This window comes from Aptenodytes patagonicus, chromosome Z (genome assembly GCF_965638725.1).
Source record: "Aptenodytes patagonicus chromosome Z, bAptPat1.pri.cur, whole genome shotgun sequence".
Classification (NCBI taxonomy): Eukaryota; Metazoa; Chordata; class Aves; order Sphenisciformes; family Spheniscidae; genus Aptenodytes; species Aptenodytes patagonicus.
The window spans coordinates 87900535-87920926 of NC_134982.1; the positions used below are offsets into that span (position 1 = coordinate 87900535).

The 20392-nt window shown below is 35.0% G+C and overlaps 1 protein-coding gene across 4 annotated transcripts in view; it reads right to left on the reverse strand.

Annotated features, from left to right (window-relative positions):
* The window catches only part of KIAA0825 (KIAA0825 ortholog), a 267900-nt gene that overhangs the window by 201302 nt on the left and 46206 nt on the right, over positions 1 to 20392 (reverse strand). For all 4 annotated transcript variants that reach the window (XM_076361837.1, XM_076361838.1, XM_076361839.1 and 1 more), the window contains 2 exons: positions 15492 to 15631; positions 4167 to 4335 (listed from right to left, as the gene is read on the reverse strand). In XM_076361837.1, coding sequence (XP_076217952.1) covers positions 4167 to 4335; positions 15492 to 15622 — 300 coding nt within the window. In that variant the 5' untranslated portion in view covers positions 15623 to 15631. The remainder of the gene's footprint in view (positions 1 to 4166; positions 4336 to 15491; positions 15632 to 20392) is intronic.

Genomic DNA, 20392 nt, shown 5'->3' on the forward strand with positions numbered 1-20392 from the left:
CCATGGTCACTTGACACCAAAATCTCCTTCCTCTCTCAGAGAAAAAAGCTTGCCTGTTATAAACCTATTTCCCACATCCTCAACATTTTTCCTACGGCAGGTTGGCTTTGGCCACAGTCCTAGGCCCATCAACTTTTTATCTGTAAAGACCTGCTTTCGATCCTCCAGCTGCACTAGAGCAGACTACGGATTTCGCCATCACAGTCACAATAAAACTGAGTGAAATTGGTGGTACTCTTGATTTTCTAGGTTTCAGGAACCAGGCAGGCAAGCCTTAGGTGAATCAGGATCTAGAAGCCCTCTCACATGCTCCCCCACCTCTAATTGCTTCTCTCCAACAGAGAAAAGCATTGTGGCAAATCGCATAAGGGTAGTTCTTTCCACTTATGTCCTTCATCTGTGTCTCCCAGCTATGCTCTATCCTATAAAACAAGGCTGGTGAAGAAACTGTCGGCAACCTTCCACCTTCAGAACTAGTAATTTATTTAACCTACAGTATTTGAGGAAATGATTAGTTTTATTTCTTTTCCCATTTTGAAAGAGAGAGAAATAAATAAAATTTGAGTATGGTATTGCATAAATAAAATAATTTCCAAATATAACATGCTCAATTTTTCTACTGTAGCAAGCTTTTATCAATAGCTAATTTATAAAAATATAAAAAAAGACAAAATTTAGAACAAAAACTTCAGTGGGTTTTTTTTCCCCCCCTCATGCTTTTGAGTCACAAAAATTTTCAGTATCAGAACTGCTATTCTTTGTTCTGGATGATTCAAAACTGTTGCACTCTTACGGGAGAAAACAAGAGTTTAACCTTCCTTCGTATTGTCCTCTACTCTGGAGTGCTCCATGATGAAAATTTAAAAATAAGAGACTTGCACCACAGTAGCTAATTCTGAACAAAAGACAGAGAGCATGATTGCCTCCCATAAAGGAAAGTGTTAAAAATAATAGACTAGCTATTTTTCTTCCATTTTACATCTTTATTTCAGAATGCTTCCTATGAATTTTTTTACTTACAAGCAGGAAACACATGTGGAAGACAGAATAATAAAAGAAATTATCAGTCAAGTATCATCCTATAAAAGCATGTGTATGTGATAGAAATATCTATAACTAGTTAAAATTTTAAACCATACATAGCAATATGCATATACATAAGGCTGATTTGATTTTCTTTTATTATCTACTGAAGTATTTTATAAAGTTTTGTGGCCTCAAAGTGAATGTGTCTCAGTGCGTAAACTTAAACCCTAATCACTAACCACTGTGTTGAAGAGTTGAGTCTCCACAGGTAGACTACTGGAGTTTAAAGGTTAATTTTTTTTATGAATCATGCTCAAATACTACATTCTGAAATGAACAAAACAAGAGAAGCTGTCAAAACAGCGAATGTAACTGATGCCTTTGGATGATGAATCCAGAATGTCTTCCAAGCAAATCCCTACTGCTGTTTTTTAAGGTTAAGCAGAAACATTTTTATTCATGAAAGCCAGTAAGAATCTAAGTATTGTTTCAAGCCCTTTGCAACTTAAACTAAATCATTAAAAATAGGGAGCTTGCAGATGCCATCTTAAGACTTAGTGTTACTCAGAAAACGAGCCCCTGAAGTGAACTTTGAAGCTCTGAAAACACAGCGTCATCAAGTCTCTTTGAACATTGCCTATATTGACATAGGCTTTTCTAGTTAAAAATTAACCTGCAAAAATACTTCAAAAGATGATGCCAAAACTATTCAAGAGAAAAAGATCCAAATTAGTATCCAAAGGTGTTAGAGAAGCATGAAAAGTTCTCTTATGAGCACAGAAAGTTAGTGACAATAATATACAGGAAAACATCTGCAGTCTACAAACTGGACTACTACCTATCATAGCAATAAACAAATCCAGTAAGATGAAGATTTTGTTAAAAAAAAGATTTTGTCATTAGTTTAGCAGGAACAGAATTTAATGAAGATGTGTTCATGTACATATTCAGCTTTTAAATATTTAGAATTACAAAACAGAACACAGAATGACAAAAATTTCACATAATTAACATTTTCAGGCTTCATGAAGAACCTTTCAGTATTCCCATGAGAGTTCACAAATGCATGAGAATACCACACTAACAATAAACCTAAATACACCACCTCAGCCAAAGCACATACAGAATTTTGCACTATTTTTTTAATTGTTCCAGCAGCTTAAAAGATAAACAAAATCCCTAACAAAATAAACACACATAATAAGGGATAAGAATGAATAGGGATATTGTCCTGAAATAGAAGGAAGGTTACTATTATTGAAGATGTATTATATGATACTTAATTAAAAGCTTGCAAATGAGAAATTAAGTCAACTGAGTAATTAGTTCAATGGATGGAGATACACATTTAAGAAAGGTCAGATCGTAATAATCTCATTAATGCTGAATATTATTGGAAATAGTTTACTGCAGACCTGTTTATGGAGCTAAAGATTATCTACTGCAAGTAAAACTTCTTACAGATGGATTGTTTATGCTAATATATATACACTTTTCATCTGTAGTCTCATCTACACAACAGGCTGGATTATCTAAGAAGCCATGAGCCTGGAAACAGCGATGTCCAAGTTCCTGAGCTCCACAGATGTTTTCCTGATAAGCTGTGCAGAATTGAGACTTTAAGGCTTCTCACGCTTTGCTGTCTGTCTAGCAGCCTGCCACAGAGCCACCCTCAAGGCTTAACTGGACTCTACAGCCCACAGCCAGACTGTCATGCAGTCAGTAAGCTCCTGGGAAGCTGAAGAGCTAGAAAGCACATTTTGTATAAGATATACCCGAAGTATTCCAGAGATGGGGACATTTTGATGTTTCCCAAACAAATGCTGCCATCTGGTGTTCAGGTATATGGCTTGAATAGACCTTGGAGAAGGAAGAAAGCAGGGAATGGACACAAGTAAGTCATCGTTGCCATGCCCTCTTCCGAGGGGGTTTAAGTAAGGATCTAACTGGACTAAGATGAATAACAAAAGACTTCATAATTCAGCATTTTCTGGGATTCTCTCATTTTGTCTAGATCAAGTATGACATGTAGCAGTCTCTGACACCCTTGAGTGGGGTGATTATTAACAGCAACATTCATACCAATCACCTGTGTCAGAAGGGGACAAAATCACTTCTTCACCACATGAACATTAAAGACCTGGTGTTTCTAGAGATGACTTCCTCATTTGGCACAGCTTAATATCCAGTGGATTCAAGGGTGACTGAAAGATCAACAACCAGTTTTAAAAGTTAAAAAACTGAGAGGTGATCTGATGAAGCTTGAGCTTTAGCCAGGAGACAGTCCCAAAGGAGAAAATATTCCACTTCTCCACAGCAGTTTCCTCTGCAAATACAGCCAATCTTAACCTAAAGGTGTTCATGTCCTACAACTAAACCATGACATGGAAGTGACAAAGAACAATCCACTGGATACTGTTTATTTGTTTTGATGCTCAGACAGATGTACGTCATATAAGCACACATATACATAGTTTATATATAAACTTGCAGGCTGTCATTTACTGAGGTATCATCCTTCACTTCTCTAGCCAATTCAATTTTCCAGATTTCCATTTCCACATGTAAATTCTAAGGTTAACTTTTAATAAAAATTTTGGATAAAAATGCCTTCTAAAATGATGGATTTTTTCGTTGAAGTGAAATTTGATTTCTGGTTACATCTGATTGTACAACTTGCTAGGACAATGGATGTAGCTCCCACATTTCTAATTAGAAAAAGTAGATAGGAAGTTAATGCTTAAATAATGCATAAAGGACAAGAATCTGTATTAGATAAGTTAAATTCATACTGATACAATTGAGGAACAAGCAGTAACAGCAACATCCTCAGTGTAGACAGTAACTTCGGATGTTTTTTACCAACATGTGTTTATAAAACAGTCCTAGCAGTACTGAACAGGTGGTAGTATCGTGAAAACATTTTGTCCCAAGTTTGTCTATTTAAGGCATGATCAAAAGGAAACATAATCCCCTGCTGCGGACATAAAAACAGTACTAAGCGTTATAATAAAATTTCTGAACTATCCTCACCACAGTGAAGATTGAAATGAGAAAACTAATTAACCTCAACCCCGCCCCCCCCCCCCCCATATAACCAATTTTCCCAAACATTAAAGTCTTTAGTAAACAATTTTTACCAGGGTCCTAAGGAACTCCATCAGCTCTCCGTGCTGTGTAGAAGAAGGTCTGAGAGAACTAAAATTGCATTTATTTAGCCACTGAAGGCAGTCAGTTGTGCTTTGCAGTATTTCATCAGCACATATTTCATTTACTTCTGATTGCAGGTCTTTAAGACACTGTTCTATGCTAAAAAAAAAACAAAAAGAAAAATCACAGGATTTTTTTCATGAGTTGGAGATAAAAGCATTTTATATATTCCATATTTTAAAAAGAAAAACTACTTCAAATTAATGTAACACTAGTTCTTCTTCTTCATAGATTAAATTACTCTCACAAAATAAGGCCTGAATTTGCAGGATTAACATTTAAATACAGTTGAGCTAGAGCAAAAATAAATTTCCTTCAGGCCAGACTGTACCATCCTCACTAAGAGTAAGTACTACCTCACTTCGCAAACAATGTTTTACTTTTTAATAAAGTAGTTAGTGAATAAGACATCATCCAACCTAAGATCTGGTCCTTGGTGCTTAATTAGCTAAAGCAGAAAATATAAACTAATCAACTACCATATTCAAAGGTGAATGTGTCATTTTGCTCCTTTAGCAATCAGCAGTTGTTTTATAATACATAACATATATTAACGACTTCTTAAAGACCCATTGACATCACAGAAAATGCTGAGAAGAATTTTAGAGTCAGTTGTGCTGAGAAAGCAGATCTTTTCTTCCTTGTTTTTGTCATTAGAATATTTGAAAGAAAACAGAGTTTGTTTTCAAGGAGCTGATCCACTCCTTAACATCCATCTAGAACCATAATCCTGTTTATGAAATCAGGTGTGGCTGGTATGGTTATTACAGGGATTTCAGTTGCAAAAATCACAAGAGCAACTGAAAATCCAAAATTATTTTATTTCTATTTGTGTGGACACTTACATGAAAACAAAAAAAAGAAAAATCCAGAAGCAATCTGTCTATATCTTTTCCTACAAAAACACCTTTTCAGTATTTCAGAACTACTTTTTTTTTAAAAGCAATGCTTAGTATTTTATATAGTTTGTTAGAAAAATAGTATTGACTAGATCTAGGCAGATCTAGGTTTAATACAGAGCCAAGAATAAGACTGATGCCAGTGTCTGTTTATTGAAGTGCAAAGTGATTCTCACTACTATTTGAGTTTTATTTTGGAGTATATCAGTTAATCCATTTATGTTCTTACAGCTGATAAGGAATGCAAGGCTTAACACAGATTAAAATTTAGTTCTTTCTATCTCTGTAGAGTTACAGGATTAGATGAGACTCAGCTCTTTACAGGTATTTCAATGTCAGATACTTTTGATATATTAGTTTCTATTTTCATGACATCAGCCAAACTACAAACTTGCCTATTATACTGCCACTTGCCTCTCTGTTTTATAGAGATGAAGTACGGCTATTTTTCTTTAACTGCTCTCTACCATTTTCAAACTTGACTAGCTTTGGCAAAAGAAGACAAGAGAAGAAGATTAGAAAAGAGGACAGGAAGAGGAGAAAAGGAGAAGAGGAGAGGGAAGAAAAGAAACTGGGAAACAAAGGAAATCAAGTGTATTACAAGCTGTGACAAAAATACCAAATTAAAGACCTCCAGTTTAAAAAAAAAAAAAAAAAGGATAACTTTTTTTTTAATTAGTGACCTTGAATAAAGTTTTTAATTTTTTTCTGCATAACTTCTCTGTGTGGAAAGATTCATTTTCCATGAAATGTCATCTTTTTGGAGGAAAATATTTTTATTAAAAATTTAATCTGCTTTGAATATGAAATTTAAAAAAAAAATCTTAAACACTACTAACCCGTATCAATTTGTAATAAGAAATCAGTGATGAAAGGCCATTCTGCATATCACCCATTGACTACGCTTCATCATTTAATTCTGCCTGCAGTACTGTTTTCAGGATGTGGAAGAAGTATTTATCTGATTTTCTACTGGATTTTCTCCTTTATTGAGTGATTTGCATTTTATTCTTTTACAGATGTTATGCAATGTACCTTAAATTCCTACTAGCTGTCTCATTCTGATCAACAGCAATAAAGTAAATCAGTGTCATCCATACCTTTGGGAACTGAGTCTGTTAGTTTGAATTGACTTTTTACAAAACCAGTGGGGGAAAAAAAAAAGTAAATGATCACACTAAATTAAGTTCAGAGATAAACAGTAGTCTGCATTTTCCTTTTATTTTTAAGTTACCTACAACAAGCAGAAAAGAGAGAAGTATATTTTTTCTGTGAATGCTGTCAAGACTTTTAATCTATGATAGGTTTCGCTTTGTGCCTTTTGTTTCTTTAAAATACAGTACTAAATAATAACAAGCTGAATATCAAAACTGCATCAACTACAATTACAGAATCCAAGTACGATCATAAGAATGTAAGTGCAGAAGTGTAGCATTTTGAATGTCAGAAAAAAACCCATAAATTGTTTCCAAAACTATGACTATACAACTTCTAAAAAAAAAGTCATCAAAACGAGTAGGTAATTTTGAACAACTTATTTACCCATATTTAATTGTATTCATTAAGAATTACGGGTATATTTGTTTTATGCTTAAAAGACATGAGGTAAACCATTCAAAGTGTATCTACTCTATCAAAATGAAGTCACCACATTTTACAGCTGCATTATCTTCAGAAACCAAATTCAGTAACTACAACTAATGCTAAAATACATAAAAACTTTTGAAACTTATGAATACATGGGTGGCCTGTAAAACAGTTCCATAAAATTGATGCAAAAGTCTTAAGACTTTCCTGAGCATGACTGGGTTCAAAATGAAGTGCACTGAAACAAGTATCTTCCCATCATCAAAGGACCTTATCAGGAGCACAAAGGACCTCCATGAAAAACAATCGCTCTCTGCCTGTGGCCCACTCAGGTTCCTGATAGGATAGCCCAGCCATGAATACCAATACTAAACTTGACAAAAGATTGGCATGTATCTTTTTAACTTGTGAAACCTGTTCTCAGGACTATGAAACTAAATGCCTTGTTCATACACCTTGACTCCTGGGACACTATCAAAGGCTTTTATTGTGGTGTGCTGATGAGCCTCATTCAATCATACCCAATAGACTACAGCATTGTGCATTGTAAAAGGGACTACTGTTGTTAGCCTGTGCCAATCTGCTTCAATTAAGAACCAGTTTTTACGCTCATCTTTGACACAGGAATCTGTGTGCAAGCCAATAAACTACAAGCTATGAATAGGCTACAGCCTTCTCAAGACCAGATATTTTGGTAATTTGTCCCAACACTAATAAGGGGATTAGGTGGATAAATTTCAGTGGCCCTCCCTGTAGGTACAAATCATGATAAGTCTGTTCATTTTATTTAATCCTTTTATTCCAATAAAGTAAACATTGAATTAGGACTAAAACTGTTTTTCATTGAAAAAAAATATTTTCATCCTATTTACTTACAGCATACTCTAGGTAAACATGGTCTCAAAAACATTGCTATTTCTTCTAAGATTTTTGTCAACACTTAGTATTACATGAACATGGTTAATTATAGATACTTATTCCTTTACATGAATTACATCATTAAATGAAATATTTAGCAATTTGGTTACCACTGAAAAAAAAACATTTTGGTGTGTATTATCTGAGTTTAGAAAGCAATCATTTTAAATAAAAGACTTCTACCAAATAGGATTAAAATTATTCTCACTATGTAGGCTAGTATGTAAAACTATAATTTCACATCAGTGTAGGGAGAACGAGACTTTGATTTCCTTTTTTAGAAAGGAAATTTGCTGAAGTTTTAAAAACTGTAAACAAAATATATAATTTTGATGTGAAAAATGTGCTTAATGTAGTTAATGAATTTTATTCTTAAAAGTACTAAAAGCCATATAAAGTGCTAAATTCCTTTTTTTCTCCCAAATAATCCTTTTTCATTAAGGTTTAACTGCAAATATATTTTAGTAAGTTCCTGTGTTGAACAAATTGAGGCATCAACCCAGATGATGTCAACTAACACTATACACACACGATGGGAGCGTAAAGTGTCTTAAAATCATGTCCAGTCAATGGAAAAATACAGCCATGTCTGTATGCAACCCTATCTAAATCAGGACTACAAGATCTGGAGCGCAACAGGGAATTCAGACATAGTTCAGTACTTAATGCTTTCTCCCTATTTACTATCATTAACTGGTTCTGTGCTCTATATGTAAGTTTTCTGAAACAATCTCTGAAACTCTAAACCTTAATGATAAGGTGAGGCATACAATTCCTATTTTAGGTGCTCAGGTACCAATGGTGAGACATTGCTGAACCTAACCAGGAGGTGCTTAATTCTTCTGTTGGAAATTAGCCTACTGGTACTCCATTAGAATAGCTGTTCCTGGTCAGATGGAAGGTCTCCATCTCTCTGACAGTGGTCATTAGGAGATGCCAAAGAGGAATAAAAAAAACACAAGAAAAAAAAATGTTAAGATTTCTCAGAATATTTTCATTGTCTCTAGCAGTTTGTGACCCAAGGACTTAAATCAGATATTGTCCTCATATTTAACAGCCCTCAATTAATTTTTCTTCCACAGATAATTCCACTTTTCTTTGAAATGTTCAGACATAAACAGAAAAAAACAGTCACCAAACTACTAAGCAAGGAGTGGAATATAAAAGCTCAAAGAAAAAATTAACCTTTCTCTGTAGCAAAGAAATCTTATAGTTATGCTCATATGGATTTTTGTAAAATTGACCAATTTTTCAAGAAAGAAATCTGTAGTCCCACACAAAGAGTACCTTTAGCCTTTGTGGGGACATCAACGCTTGCGGTTAGTACTACTGGTATACCATTATGCCAATGAAAATTATTTCACTGAAACAGATTCTCCTTTTCACAGGTGAAGGTTTTTGGGTTTTTTTTACACACAAAGCAAAGTTCTGTTATGTTATCTGTGTCCACACTGGAGTGCTTTTCTGAAGTAGCATGTCAATACCATTTGGTAAGTATTCCCACTGTAGAGAGACAGTCTCAATTTGAGAACTCCTAGGTGCTTTTATTTATTAAGTTAATGACAGGTTTTAGGAATAACCTAATCATGTGGAGAGACTGCTTTCTAAGCAGCTGCATCAAGGGACAAACAGTTACAAACCAAGTACTATAATGGAACTGATAGTGTAAGCACTGTCATACTGATACAACATTATTTTGAAAAGCACAGTATCAAAATGAGGGTTGCTGTCTCCATATATCATTTTCCATTGCCTAGGATTACTATGAGTAAGTTGAAGGATGATCTTCTAACTCCTTTCAATTTCTAACAAGCACTGTTTCAATTTATTTCATATAGCATATGGAACAGCCATAAAATGACAATGAGATTGGTTAAATTAAACTGCTAAGCTATAAAGTAAAATTATCTTTAAACCTCATGTTACTTATGCTTAAATCCTCATATTCATGGAGATCTGCTTTTAGAATCAGAGTTTACATGTCTGTTATTAAGAACAGACAGTTTGGTTTAAAAATAATGAAATAATTGTTTCCACTGTTTTTTGAAGATAGAAGCACTAACATAATACTACTTTGTTATTATCATGTATATTCATTAATAAGCTTGACTGCTGAAGATACAGGGCATTTTATACAAAATCAGTCATATCATTTGGAAACCTGTGTATCAGAGGACCTGCTGTACACTTCGAGTAGTAAGAAATCTTTGAGAAAGACTTTTACCACTATAATTCCCACAGGCATTTTTCTTGTTACATGTGGAAACAAACATTTTGTTTTATTTCATGAAAGCTGACCTGCCGAAAAGGAAATATTAAGAAAATTTCCCATGATCTACAGGCAATTTCATGAGGTCATTGCTGGTGCCTCAGCACTACCATGTGTTAATAAACAGCAATTTAACCATAAATATAAATAACTTCTTTTCTAGTAACTTTTAAACTGCTAGATACAATCTAACTGAAAAAAACCCCATAAAGATTCATGTGAAGAATGTTTTGGTAACTTTATCTTGAATAGAAACAAGAAGTTTTACCAAAAATGGCTATTTATCATCTTGCATGTTGCTGCAATGCTTATGATAACCTACAGTAACATTCATGGTACAATGTATCTCTTAGGATTTCTAAAATTCTGAAAAAAAATTAGGTTATTATAGTTCCAGGCCTATAATGTTTATGCTGTTCCATTCTAGTCTATCTGACCATCAGCTTATTCTTTCTGGCACGTCCATTTTCTTACTCTCAGTAACTCGCATAAACAGATAAAATTCCTTTTTATATTTTATGTTCTTTACAATGGTGACCTCAACAGCAGAGGAGAAAGCTGGAAAGTAAAGCTGCTCCTGCTAATAACATAGGTTTTATTATCACCTTGTATTTGTGTGCATGTTAACTTTTTTTTCATAGTTTGACTATATTATTCTCTTATTCATATTTCGTATCTAAGTTCTATTCAAAGTAAAATAAGACCAATAAGAATGAAGTTAAACATTATTTTGTAAGCAGCAATACGAAACTGATGGAAAGACTGACTACAAAAACTTTACCTCTTTAGAAAAAAACTGTTAAGACAAATATATCTTGATACTTGTTTTTAAAACCAGCAATTCTTTAAAATATGAGCCTGGAAGTTACAGGCTTACTATAAAGCTAAAAGTCTTGAAAAAATTCACTTCCTCAAATTCTTCCTATTGTAATCTTGGACCTTAAGACGTAAAACAAAAATGCAGCCCCTGCTTCAAGGACTTTGCAAGCTACTTCATATCTCTAATTTAGCTACTTACAAAACATATCCACCGAATCTGTAAAGTAACTATACCACTGAAACCAGAAAGAAATAGAACATCATGACTTTGCTGCACCTCAGCAAGAGAAACTTACTCAACAGCTTAACCATATGAGAACCATCAGTTTAACTGAACCACTCTCTACCTTTAATTGCCAATCTTGTTTAAAAGACTTGAGATATTTCAGTCCACAAGATGTAAGCTGTGCATTGATAAGTTATTTCAGAAGGCTGGCAGTGAAACACGGGAGTCTTTCAACTCCATTCACCAAAACATGATAGTGAAAAATAATGGCTAAAAAAACATTCTCTCCTGTATCCTCATATGAAATGAAATGGAATATTTCACAATGCAGTCAAAGATTACAGCTCCTGTAGATGTACGTGGCAGCTAACCAACTACCTAAGATACTGACACAATTATAATCACTGCAGATTGGAGTTAAGAAACTGTGTGTCTGTTAAAATAGCCAATCTCTGAGAAACTCTGTGCTGCCCAGCTAATAAGGTGATAAGCAACAACTATCCTGAACTCAGTGATAGTACACAAAGACAACACAGGCTGAATAGGAATAAAATTACATTCCTTTCTCATTTTAATTACTCATTCCTAGCAATTAATCTAGGGCAGTGGGTACACAGATACTATTTCGACAAAGAATTTAGTAATATTATTCTAATATCTTAACAGGTACTAAATTCTCAACTAAATACTATGTAATGCACTCATACAGCAAGCAGGTTACATTCACACAGAAGAGTCGAATTCTTTTTGAGAGCTGTGATAAATATGATGCCCAAGTAAAACTGATAAAATTACCAATTTTATTCCTCTACTATTAGCTCTAGTTTGAAATTCTAGCAAACACTCAACCACTACTGGGATTTTGGATGGAGATGCCAAGATTTTGCTAATTCTCTTGAATACCAAGGAAGTGAGGTTAGCTGCTTCCTGGAAATTCCAGAGAGGAATAAGCCAAGATTTTCTTCAAAATAAAATAGAGGAAGATAACTCTTGCAGCACATCTCAGTTTAAAAACACGTGAGCCCTTGCACACTCTAATTCTGATACAGGAAAATGGAACGAGACAGCAGTGCTTAATACCCTGTTTGAAACTTCTCCATCCCTTCATTGTGAGGTATTGATAGTGGGAAGTATTTCTATGCAAATCAGCAAAGTTATAATCAACAACTGGAAAATGCCATACTAACATCCTTACTGACGTACTTGCCAGATAGTCCTATTATTTGCAAGTTAAGGATCTTGTTAGTTGTTCAAATAATGATTGCAATTTATATTGAACAGTTATGGGACAAGATGCAATGCTGTAAGCACTTATTAGTATTGACCTCACAGGAGCCCTTGAAAAAAGACCTTCATCAAAATCCCAGATGACTGAATTACTGTTAAATAGACAGAGGGTCAGGTTGAAGTTTATCAGATTGAAGTCAAATTAAGCCTTTCCGAAAAGCCTTACAAAGATATAGTCTCCAGTGTATTGTGCAGATACAATTATCAGTAAATAATTTTGTTGAATTTTGAGTAATTGTTCTGTTGAAGAAGACCTAGAATAGCCCACACTGTCCTACAGCCTCATGGAATTTATCACCACTTTATCTCCACTAAAAGGCAGCCAATCACTCACTGAAGAACTGATTGGCTTTTTTGATACACAAAAAAAATCAACTGCTGAAGAGATTTCATGCTTACAATCACATCCAAGTTATGCACTATAAGCTTGGTTTCAAGCCCTGTAACTTATTTTCTGCTTAGAAGTATTAAATATCAGCTGCAAGTTTAGTTCTGTGGATTGCTCAAAAATTAACTCTTACTAATTCTAATTCTCCATATTAGGAAAAAAAAAATCCAAAAAATCAGGTTTGATAAACAGTGTAAGTCAAAGCAAATGTGAGGGGAATGACTGAAGACAAGTGGCCATCCTGATGAAATTATGAATGCAACTTCACACTTTAGAATAACCTGAGACTATCATTGCATATAAAACTGGCCAGCAATGACAATGGTTTTGAGAGTTCATATTCACCTGCCTCTATAAACTGCTGTAAAAATAAAGTTAACATTCAAGTATAATAAGAGCGCTGTTATATGATAGTGAATGAACGAACCATTTACTCCCTTAAAACTTGCAAATGAAACAATTTCACACAGATGGCCTTTTTTTTTTTTTGTTATAGCACCAAATAGAATTGGTACAATACAAAAATACTGAAGGTAATTCAACTGCTGGAAAGCGTATCTGATTTGTCGTGTCACACAATTTTATAAAAGCTATTCAGTTGGAAGGCAATAAATGAGCATTCAAGTGATTTACACACTTTTGGATCATAATTTTTTACACAATGTTTTATTTTTTAAAATATATATATGCTGTATACTATTATGTTTATTCTCTGTGGTATAATAAAATCATAAATCTATCTGATGAAAAATGGATTGTATTCCAATTGTATCACTGTAGCACATAGAGCTGCTCTTATCATACCACTTACAAAGATCAATGGTAACTTGAAAATGATTTCATTCCATGCTACCTCTAATATATTAGCAATAAAAGGACTCTTTTTAATTTAAAAGTCACATCAGCTGCTGTCCATCTTCTTTTAAACTCCTCTCCATTTCTGAAACTGACATATTACAGGAGCAAAATATCAGTGGTAACTACAGGGCTACTTTCTGATTTTCCTTGTGAAAGTTAGTTTAAAAACTAGTGTCTATTCAGCAGAAATACAAAGCTTTTCCTGACATGCATTGCTGTGTACCACACCCTACTCCAATTTCCTGCTCTCCTTGGATATAATACCATTTGGATCTTACAAAACTTACAGCAAAGGGCCTTTCTAATTTGTATGTCCCTAAGATGGGGACAATCAGCCTTCTTAAAAGGGTACAAATAGTTCCACTGTGATGATGTTAATGTAAAAATGTAACATAAAATGTTAACTGATATAATGTACCATCAAAAGGAACGAACAGCTGGCCTGCTTTCCCATAGCCAAAAGTTTTCTCAGCCAGCAGCATACATTTTACAGTCATTAAAAACAAAGAGTATTAAAGCATGCATTCCAAAGACTCATCTTGATAATAATTTTTCTAACTCTCAGGCTGGCTCTGCATAATGATGACAAAATCACTTTTATTTGGTAGTTGAAGAGGTGACAACACATCTGCCAAAAATGCTGATGCTGTTTTTTCCCAGATATATAAGAACATAGCAACTCAAAACATAAGTACCTGTAACTGTGTTATGACATCAACTAAACTCTATGTCTCTACATTTCACTGATGTCAACAGCTGAAAAATTGTAATATGAAATTGCACTATGCAGTGGTCCACAATAGCTTATTTCCCAGATCTTCACTATCATTGCTACCGTGGGATTATTACTATCGCAACTACATTTGTAAACACTAAGTTTTTAAATGAAAATGTTCAAAATGTGAGATATGAGTAATATAAATAAAAAGCCTGAAAAATGTCTCAGCCTGACATAAGCAATATAACAATAATTCAGAGATGACCGAAATCAGTTTTCAGTGAGACACAGCAATGGTTTATCTCCATTCTTCAGGAAGCTGTTTGGGAGCAAAGACCTCCAAAATGGAGGGTCAAAATGTGGGCTTCGTGAAAATTACACAATCTTAAAACAGATGTCACGAAGGGCATTCTTTGAAATCATACGACTCCGTAACGTGCACTGTTTTCCGAAGGCAAGCATTTTCAAAATTTCATACAAAAGTCTGCTATTTGCTATATCTCTGAATGTACACTTAACTTTTCTAAAGGGGCAATTAGTTTATTTGCTTAAGAGCATCTTTCATAGAACCAAGTATTTTAAAGGTACTAAAGAGTTTAGCCACAAAACACTGCCATCACTTTTCAAATAAGGCACAAACCCTTGAGCTGATTTTTTTTGTAGTCATGCAAAAAATACACATCAACAAAGAACTCTTTCAGTACTCCACTGTTTCTATAGCACTGATATTTGAAAACCAGTATGTTACAAAGAAGTGGACAATGAAATATATTAAAAAACAAACTCTATTTAGAAAATCTTCTATTGCAGCATAACAGTTTTAACTGAAATAGGTAAAATAATGGCTTATATAAGAAAGATTATATATATTAACTTACTTGCTTTTTCTACTTCCATTAGAAATGCTTAAAGAACATACTGACTTCAAATTTTGCTTTTTTGTAAAATTCTGTAGCTCTTTTAGGGAATAAAAATTCTCGTAAAAAAATCTCATAGCTGTAGGAAATACAACTGTCATGGGAATACACATTTTCTTCCTCCACTATCACACCTACTGCAATAATTCCTAAGATTAAGATGATTCAACTGTTAAAAATACCATACAGAGAAATATTACAGCACAAAAATTATATGGCATTAAAAATTTGTTAAATGCTCAAGTGGTTAAAGTAAAATTACTACCAAAATAATTATCAGAATTTTAACCTACAACTAGAAAAGACGTATTTCTTCCTAAATGTAATGACTTTCACTAATATTTTGGATACAAATAAAATACTCTTTACCTAGAAGAGTTCTTCTTTATTTTTTCATCAAGATCACTAAGGACTTGTTGAAACTCCAATTCTCCAGGAAGGACATTTAACAAACAGTCTAAATTGGAAGAATCAAGAGAATACTCTCCTCCCCATTCCATTTTCAGAATCTGTAAAATAGATACAGACAAGTGGTTAAATAATGAAAAAAATCAGACTATACTTATCAAAATATACAACATTTTGTTCCTGGGAAATATGTAGATTAGTAAGGGAAGCGTTTATGTAGGGAATTATAAAATCAGTGCTGATTAGTAAACCTTGTGCATGCTTCTGAGCAGAGTTCTACAGAGAGGGACGCCTGTAAAATAAAAGCAGACATAAATTTCATATCTTCTACTTTTTTGGTTTTAAAAAAATAAGTTCTTTTACCTTAAATCAGAGTAGTAGCTTTCTTAATTATTGTTTTTTTTAAGATTTAGAAAAGAAAATTCTCACTATTATAACTGGAAACTACAAAAATAAATAAATACATTAGAGGGTGTTGTGGTTTAACCCAGCAGGCAGCTAAACACGACAGAGCTGTTCGCTCACTTCCCCCCCTCCCCCATCAGTGGGATGGGGGAGAGAATCGGGGGAAAAAAAGTAAAATTTGTGGGTTGAGATACAGACAGTTTAATAGGACAGAAAAGGAAGGGAAAATAATAATAATGATAAAAGAATATACAAAATAAGCGATGCACAATGCAGTTGCTCACCACCTGCCAACCGATGCCCAGCCAGTTCCTGAGCAGCGTCACTGCCCCCTGGCCAACTCCCCCCACTTTATATACTGAGCATGACGTCATATGGTATGGAATATCCCTGTGGCCAGTTTGGATCAGCTGTCCTGCCTGTGCCCCCTCCCAGCTTCTCGCTGGCACAGCATGATGAGCTGAAAAGTCCTTGACTGAGTGTAAGCACTGCTCAGCAACAACTAAAACATCGGTGTGTTATCAACATTGTTCTCACCCTAAATCCAAAACACAGCACTGTACCAGCTACTAGGAAGAAAATTAACTCTATCCCAGCTGAAACCAGGACAGAGGGTAAATTTACTTTCTGTGTGCTTATAATTTCTGTCCAAGGAGTAACTGCTTTCTGGAAATTAAGCACATCATTGCAAATAATTACAACATAAAAATCCAGACCAACACACTATAATGTGCCAGAAAACAAGTGTCATCTTGCTCTGTACACACTGTCCTCAACAAACACTTTGCCAAAACACAGGTCAAATCCATTGGCCTACTCAAACTAAGTCACTAAATCCCCGGAGCCTTTACACAGGAAGCAAAGCATTAGCAGAGTTATTTTTTCTGCTCTTTGTTTTCTCTGTTTTCTCTTTTTTGAGAAATAATGAAATTGATTTTATAATCAGTGATGACTTGCTACCAAAGTTAAAGAAAAAATTACATATAAAGTGGAAACTTCTCAATAACCAGTATATTTCATGTCTACTATTTAGTATTTAATACTACTGTTCATATTGCAGTAGCAACATGAGGGACAAATGTTAACTATTCAGATGCACACAACATTTCAGCAACAAAATACAATTAATTAATCACAGAATCATAGAAGGGTTTGGGTTGGAAGGGACCTCTGAAGGTCATCTAGTCCAACCCCCCTGCTGTGGGCAGGGACATCCTCCACTAGATCAGGTTGCTCAGAGCCCCGTCCAGCCTGACCTTGAATGTTTCCAGGGATGGGGCATCCACCACCTCTCTGGGCAACCTCTGCCAGTGTCTCACCACCCTCAGCATAAAAAATTTCTTCCTTCTATCTAGTCTAAATCTACCCCCCTTTAATTTAAAACCATTCCCCCTTGTCCTGCGCAACAGGCCCTGCTAAAAAGTTTGCCCCCATCTTTCTTATAAGCCCCCTTTAAGTACTGATAGGCTGCAAGAAGGTCTCCCCGAAGCCTTCTCTTCTCCAGGCTGAACAACCCCAACTCTCTCAGCCTTTCTTCACAGGAGAGGTGTTCCATCCCCCTCATCATTTTCGTGGCCCTTCTCTGGACCCACTCCAACAGGTCCATGTCTTTCCTATGCTGAGGACTCCAGGGCTGAATGCAGTACCCCAGGTGGGGTCCCACCAGAGTGGAGTAGAGGGGCAGAATCACCTCCCTCAACCTGCTGGCCACATAATAAATACACAATTTTTCTTACAAGCAATATTCTTTTATGAAGCAATTACAGTGTTAGCTGGAAATTTACCTAGAGGCTCTACTAGAAAAGTAGATTCAGAGTTTTCTAAGTGAAATGTCTATAAGACGCATGCTCCAAAAGAACATCAGATTAAGATGCAAGGTCAAGATGATAGTTTTGGTCAAATATGAATGTAGACCTACAAGGAGCAGAACTTCACATTTCTTCAGCAGAAATGACACTACTGATCCTGGTTTTGCTCTTTCAAAACAAAGTTAGAACAAACATGAAGGTCCTTTAGAGCCTAGTATCTCGCACATCTGAATTAGCACAATACTATAAAATATTTCATGGATATATCATTTTCTTAAATTCTCAGAAGCTACAGAATACCCCTCTGCAGATAACAATTCAAAGATTTTCAACATTTTGGATGTAGCTGAAACTCAGTCACCCTTCTTGTTAAAAAGTTTGGATGTAAATCAAATACATCACGTAACGCATTGAGAGAAGATCAGTCTTTGAATATAAGACTCAAAGTATCTTAACAGATGTTATTGCAATTAAAGACACTGTAATTAAAAGTAGAAGTTAAAAAGCACTCTCCCAAATGCTGAAATACTTCAGTCAGTTTTTCTGGCCAAAAACCAATAGGCCAACTTGGGAAGATTCTGCAACCAATGGAAAAACATTAAACAGCACTTTACAGAATTGACTTAAAAGGAATACTGAAAATACAGTTGTTCACTCCTGTATATTCAGACATGGTCACAAAAATCCATTCCCTTTTCTCTTCAGAAATAGCTCAGAGTTCATACAGAATGTGATGCCAACTCTATTCAATAGCTATAACTCAAACCCATCTTTTCTTCAAGTATGCTTGCAGAACAGTCAATAATTGGTGTAAAATGTACTGTATAATAGATACATGTAATGCAAAAATAGTAACAGCTTGGAATGATTCAGAGTTTTCATAAAATAGCTGCACAATCAAAATTTTATATTTATTCCTAACTCTTTTCCTTACCGGATAGCCAAAAGCAGCTTTTTATACTGACTAATATCAGTATAGTTTACAGACCAGTCACTCTTTAAAAAATTCATCATATTAAAAAAATCACCTTGTAAACATGACAGCCTAGTTTTCATGTATACATTCCTGTAAGACTTCTATGTCATACTTCTTCGGCTCACTTGTCAAAACAAGGTAATTATTTCTTTCAGTCTTGGTTTATGGGGCAAAAAGCAACATTTGATTATTCAGTTTTCAAATATTGTTTCAGATAGTCAATAGTAACTTCTTATGAAAATCTAAGTATTTCTCTAATACAAGGCTATCATATGAAGAAGCAGAATACAAAAATGTTTCAGAAGGAAAAAATAAGTATAACAAGATATACATTAATACAAATTGAGCAGAAATTCTACTGTTATTTAGCGTAACCAGTGTTGGGGTCCTGGGTTCACTAATAGGCTTTAACTGCCTGATGACCTGGACTCTCAGTGGAACTAGACTATCACTCCGGTGCCTGCCCCACTTGCCTCCCTTGGGGACAGTAGGATGGGCATCGGCTGGCAAGGTCCCTCCCCTGCCATTCAGGTTATACCCCTTCTCTCCCAGCCCTCAAAGACCAGCCAGTCATTGCTGCTCCCTGATAGACAGTATGATGCAGCCCTCCTCTGATGGCAAAGAACAATTTTTGTTAAGAAATAAATGCGTTTCTTAAAATTTTTATTATTTCTAATAATATGGTGGAAGAACTTGGTTTTGAAACTCCAAATTCTTTCCAAGTATTTTAGACAGTAATAACCCATTTCTTCTGCAAAGGAGATTAATTTAACACTTGTTATTGTGCTGCATGAAAAGTATCATCCCATCATATTTGTATTTACTATTACAGTGAAATACTGTATGTTTTGAGACAAATGGTCTCAGAGAACCTGCTTCAGATGCAACACTGTGTGTCCCTATCTGTAATAGGTATAGTTCTTTTCAAAACATATTAGAGGACCATTCATCACCATTAAAATGATGTAGCTGTCAATCTGTTTGGTAGCTACTTGTCGTGGTTTAACCCCAGCCAGCAACTAAGCACCACAGAGCCGCTCGCTCACTCCCCCTGCCTCAGTGGGATGGGGGAGAGAATTGGAAGAGTAAAAGTGAGAAAACTCATGGGTAGAGATAAGAACAGTTTAATAACTAAAATATAATAATAATAATAATAATAATAATAATAATAATAATAATAATAATAACAACAACAACAACAACAACAAGAATGATATAATAGTAGTAAATTGTAATGAAAAGGAAAATAACACAAAGAGAGAGAAATAAAACCCAAGAAAGATAAGTAACGCAAATGAAAAATAATTGCTCATCACCAACCGACCGATACCCAGCCAGTCCCCGAGCAGCAGCCCCCCGGCCAGCTTTCCCCTGGTTTATATGCTGAGCATGACGTCACATGGTATGGAATATTCCTTTGGTCAGTTTGGGTCAGCTGTCCTGGCTGTGCCCTCTCGCAGCTTCTTGTGCACCCCCAGCCTACTCACTGGCAAGGCAGTATGAGAAACTGAAAAGTCCTTGACTAGTGTAAGCACTGCTCAGCAACAACTAAAACATCAGTGTGTTATCAACATTATTCTCATCCTAAATCCAAAACACAGCACTGTACCAGCTACTAGGAAGTAAAATTACCTCTATCCCAGCTGAAACCAGGACAGCATCCACCCTTCATT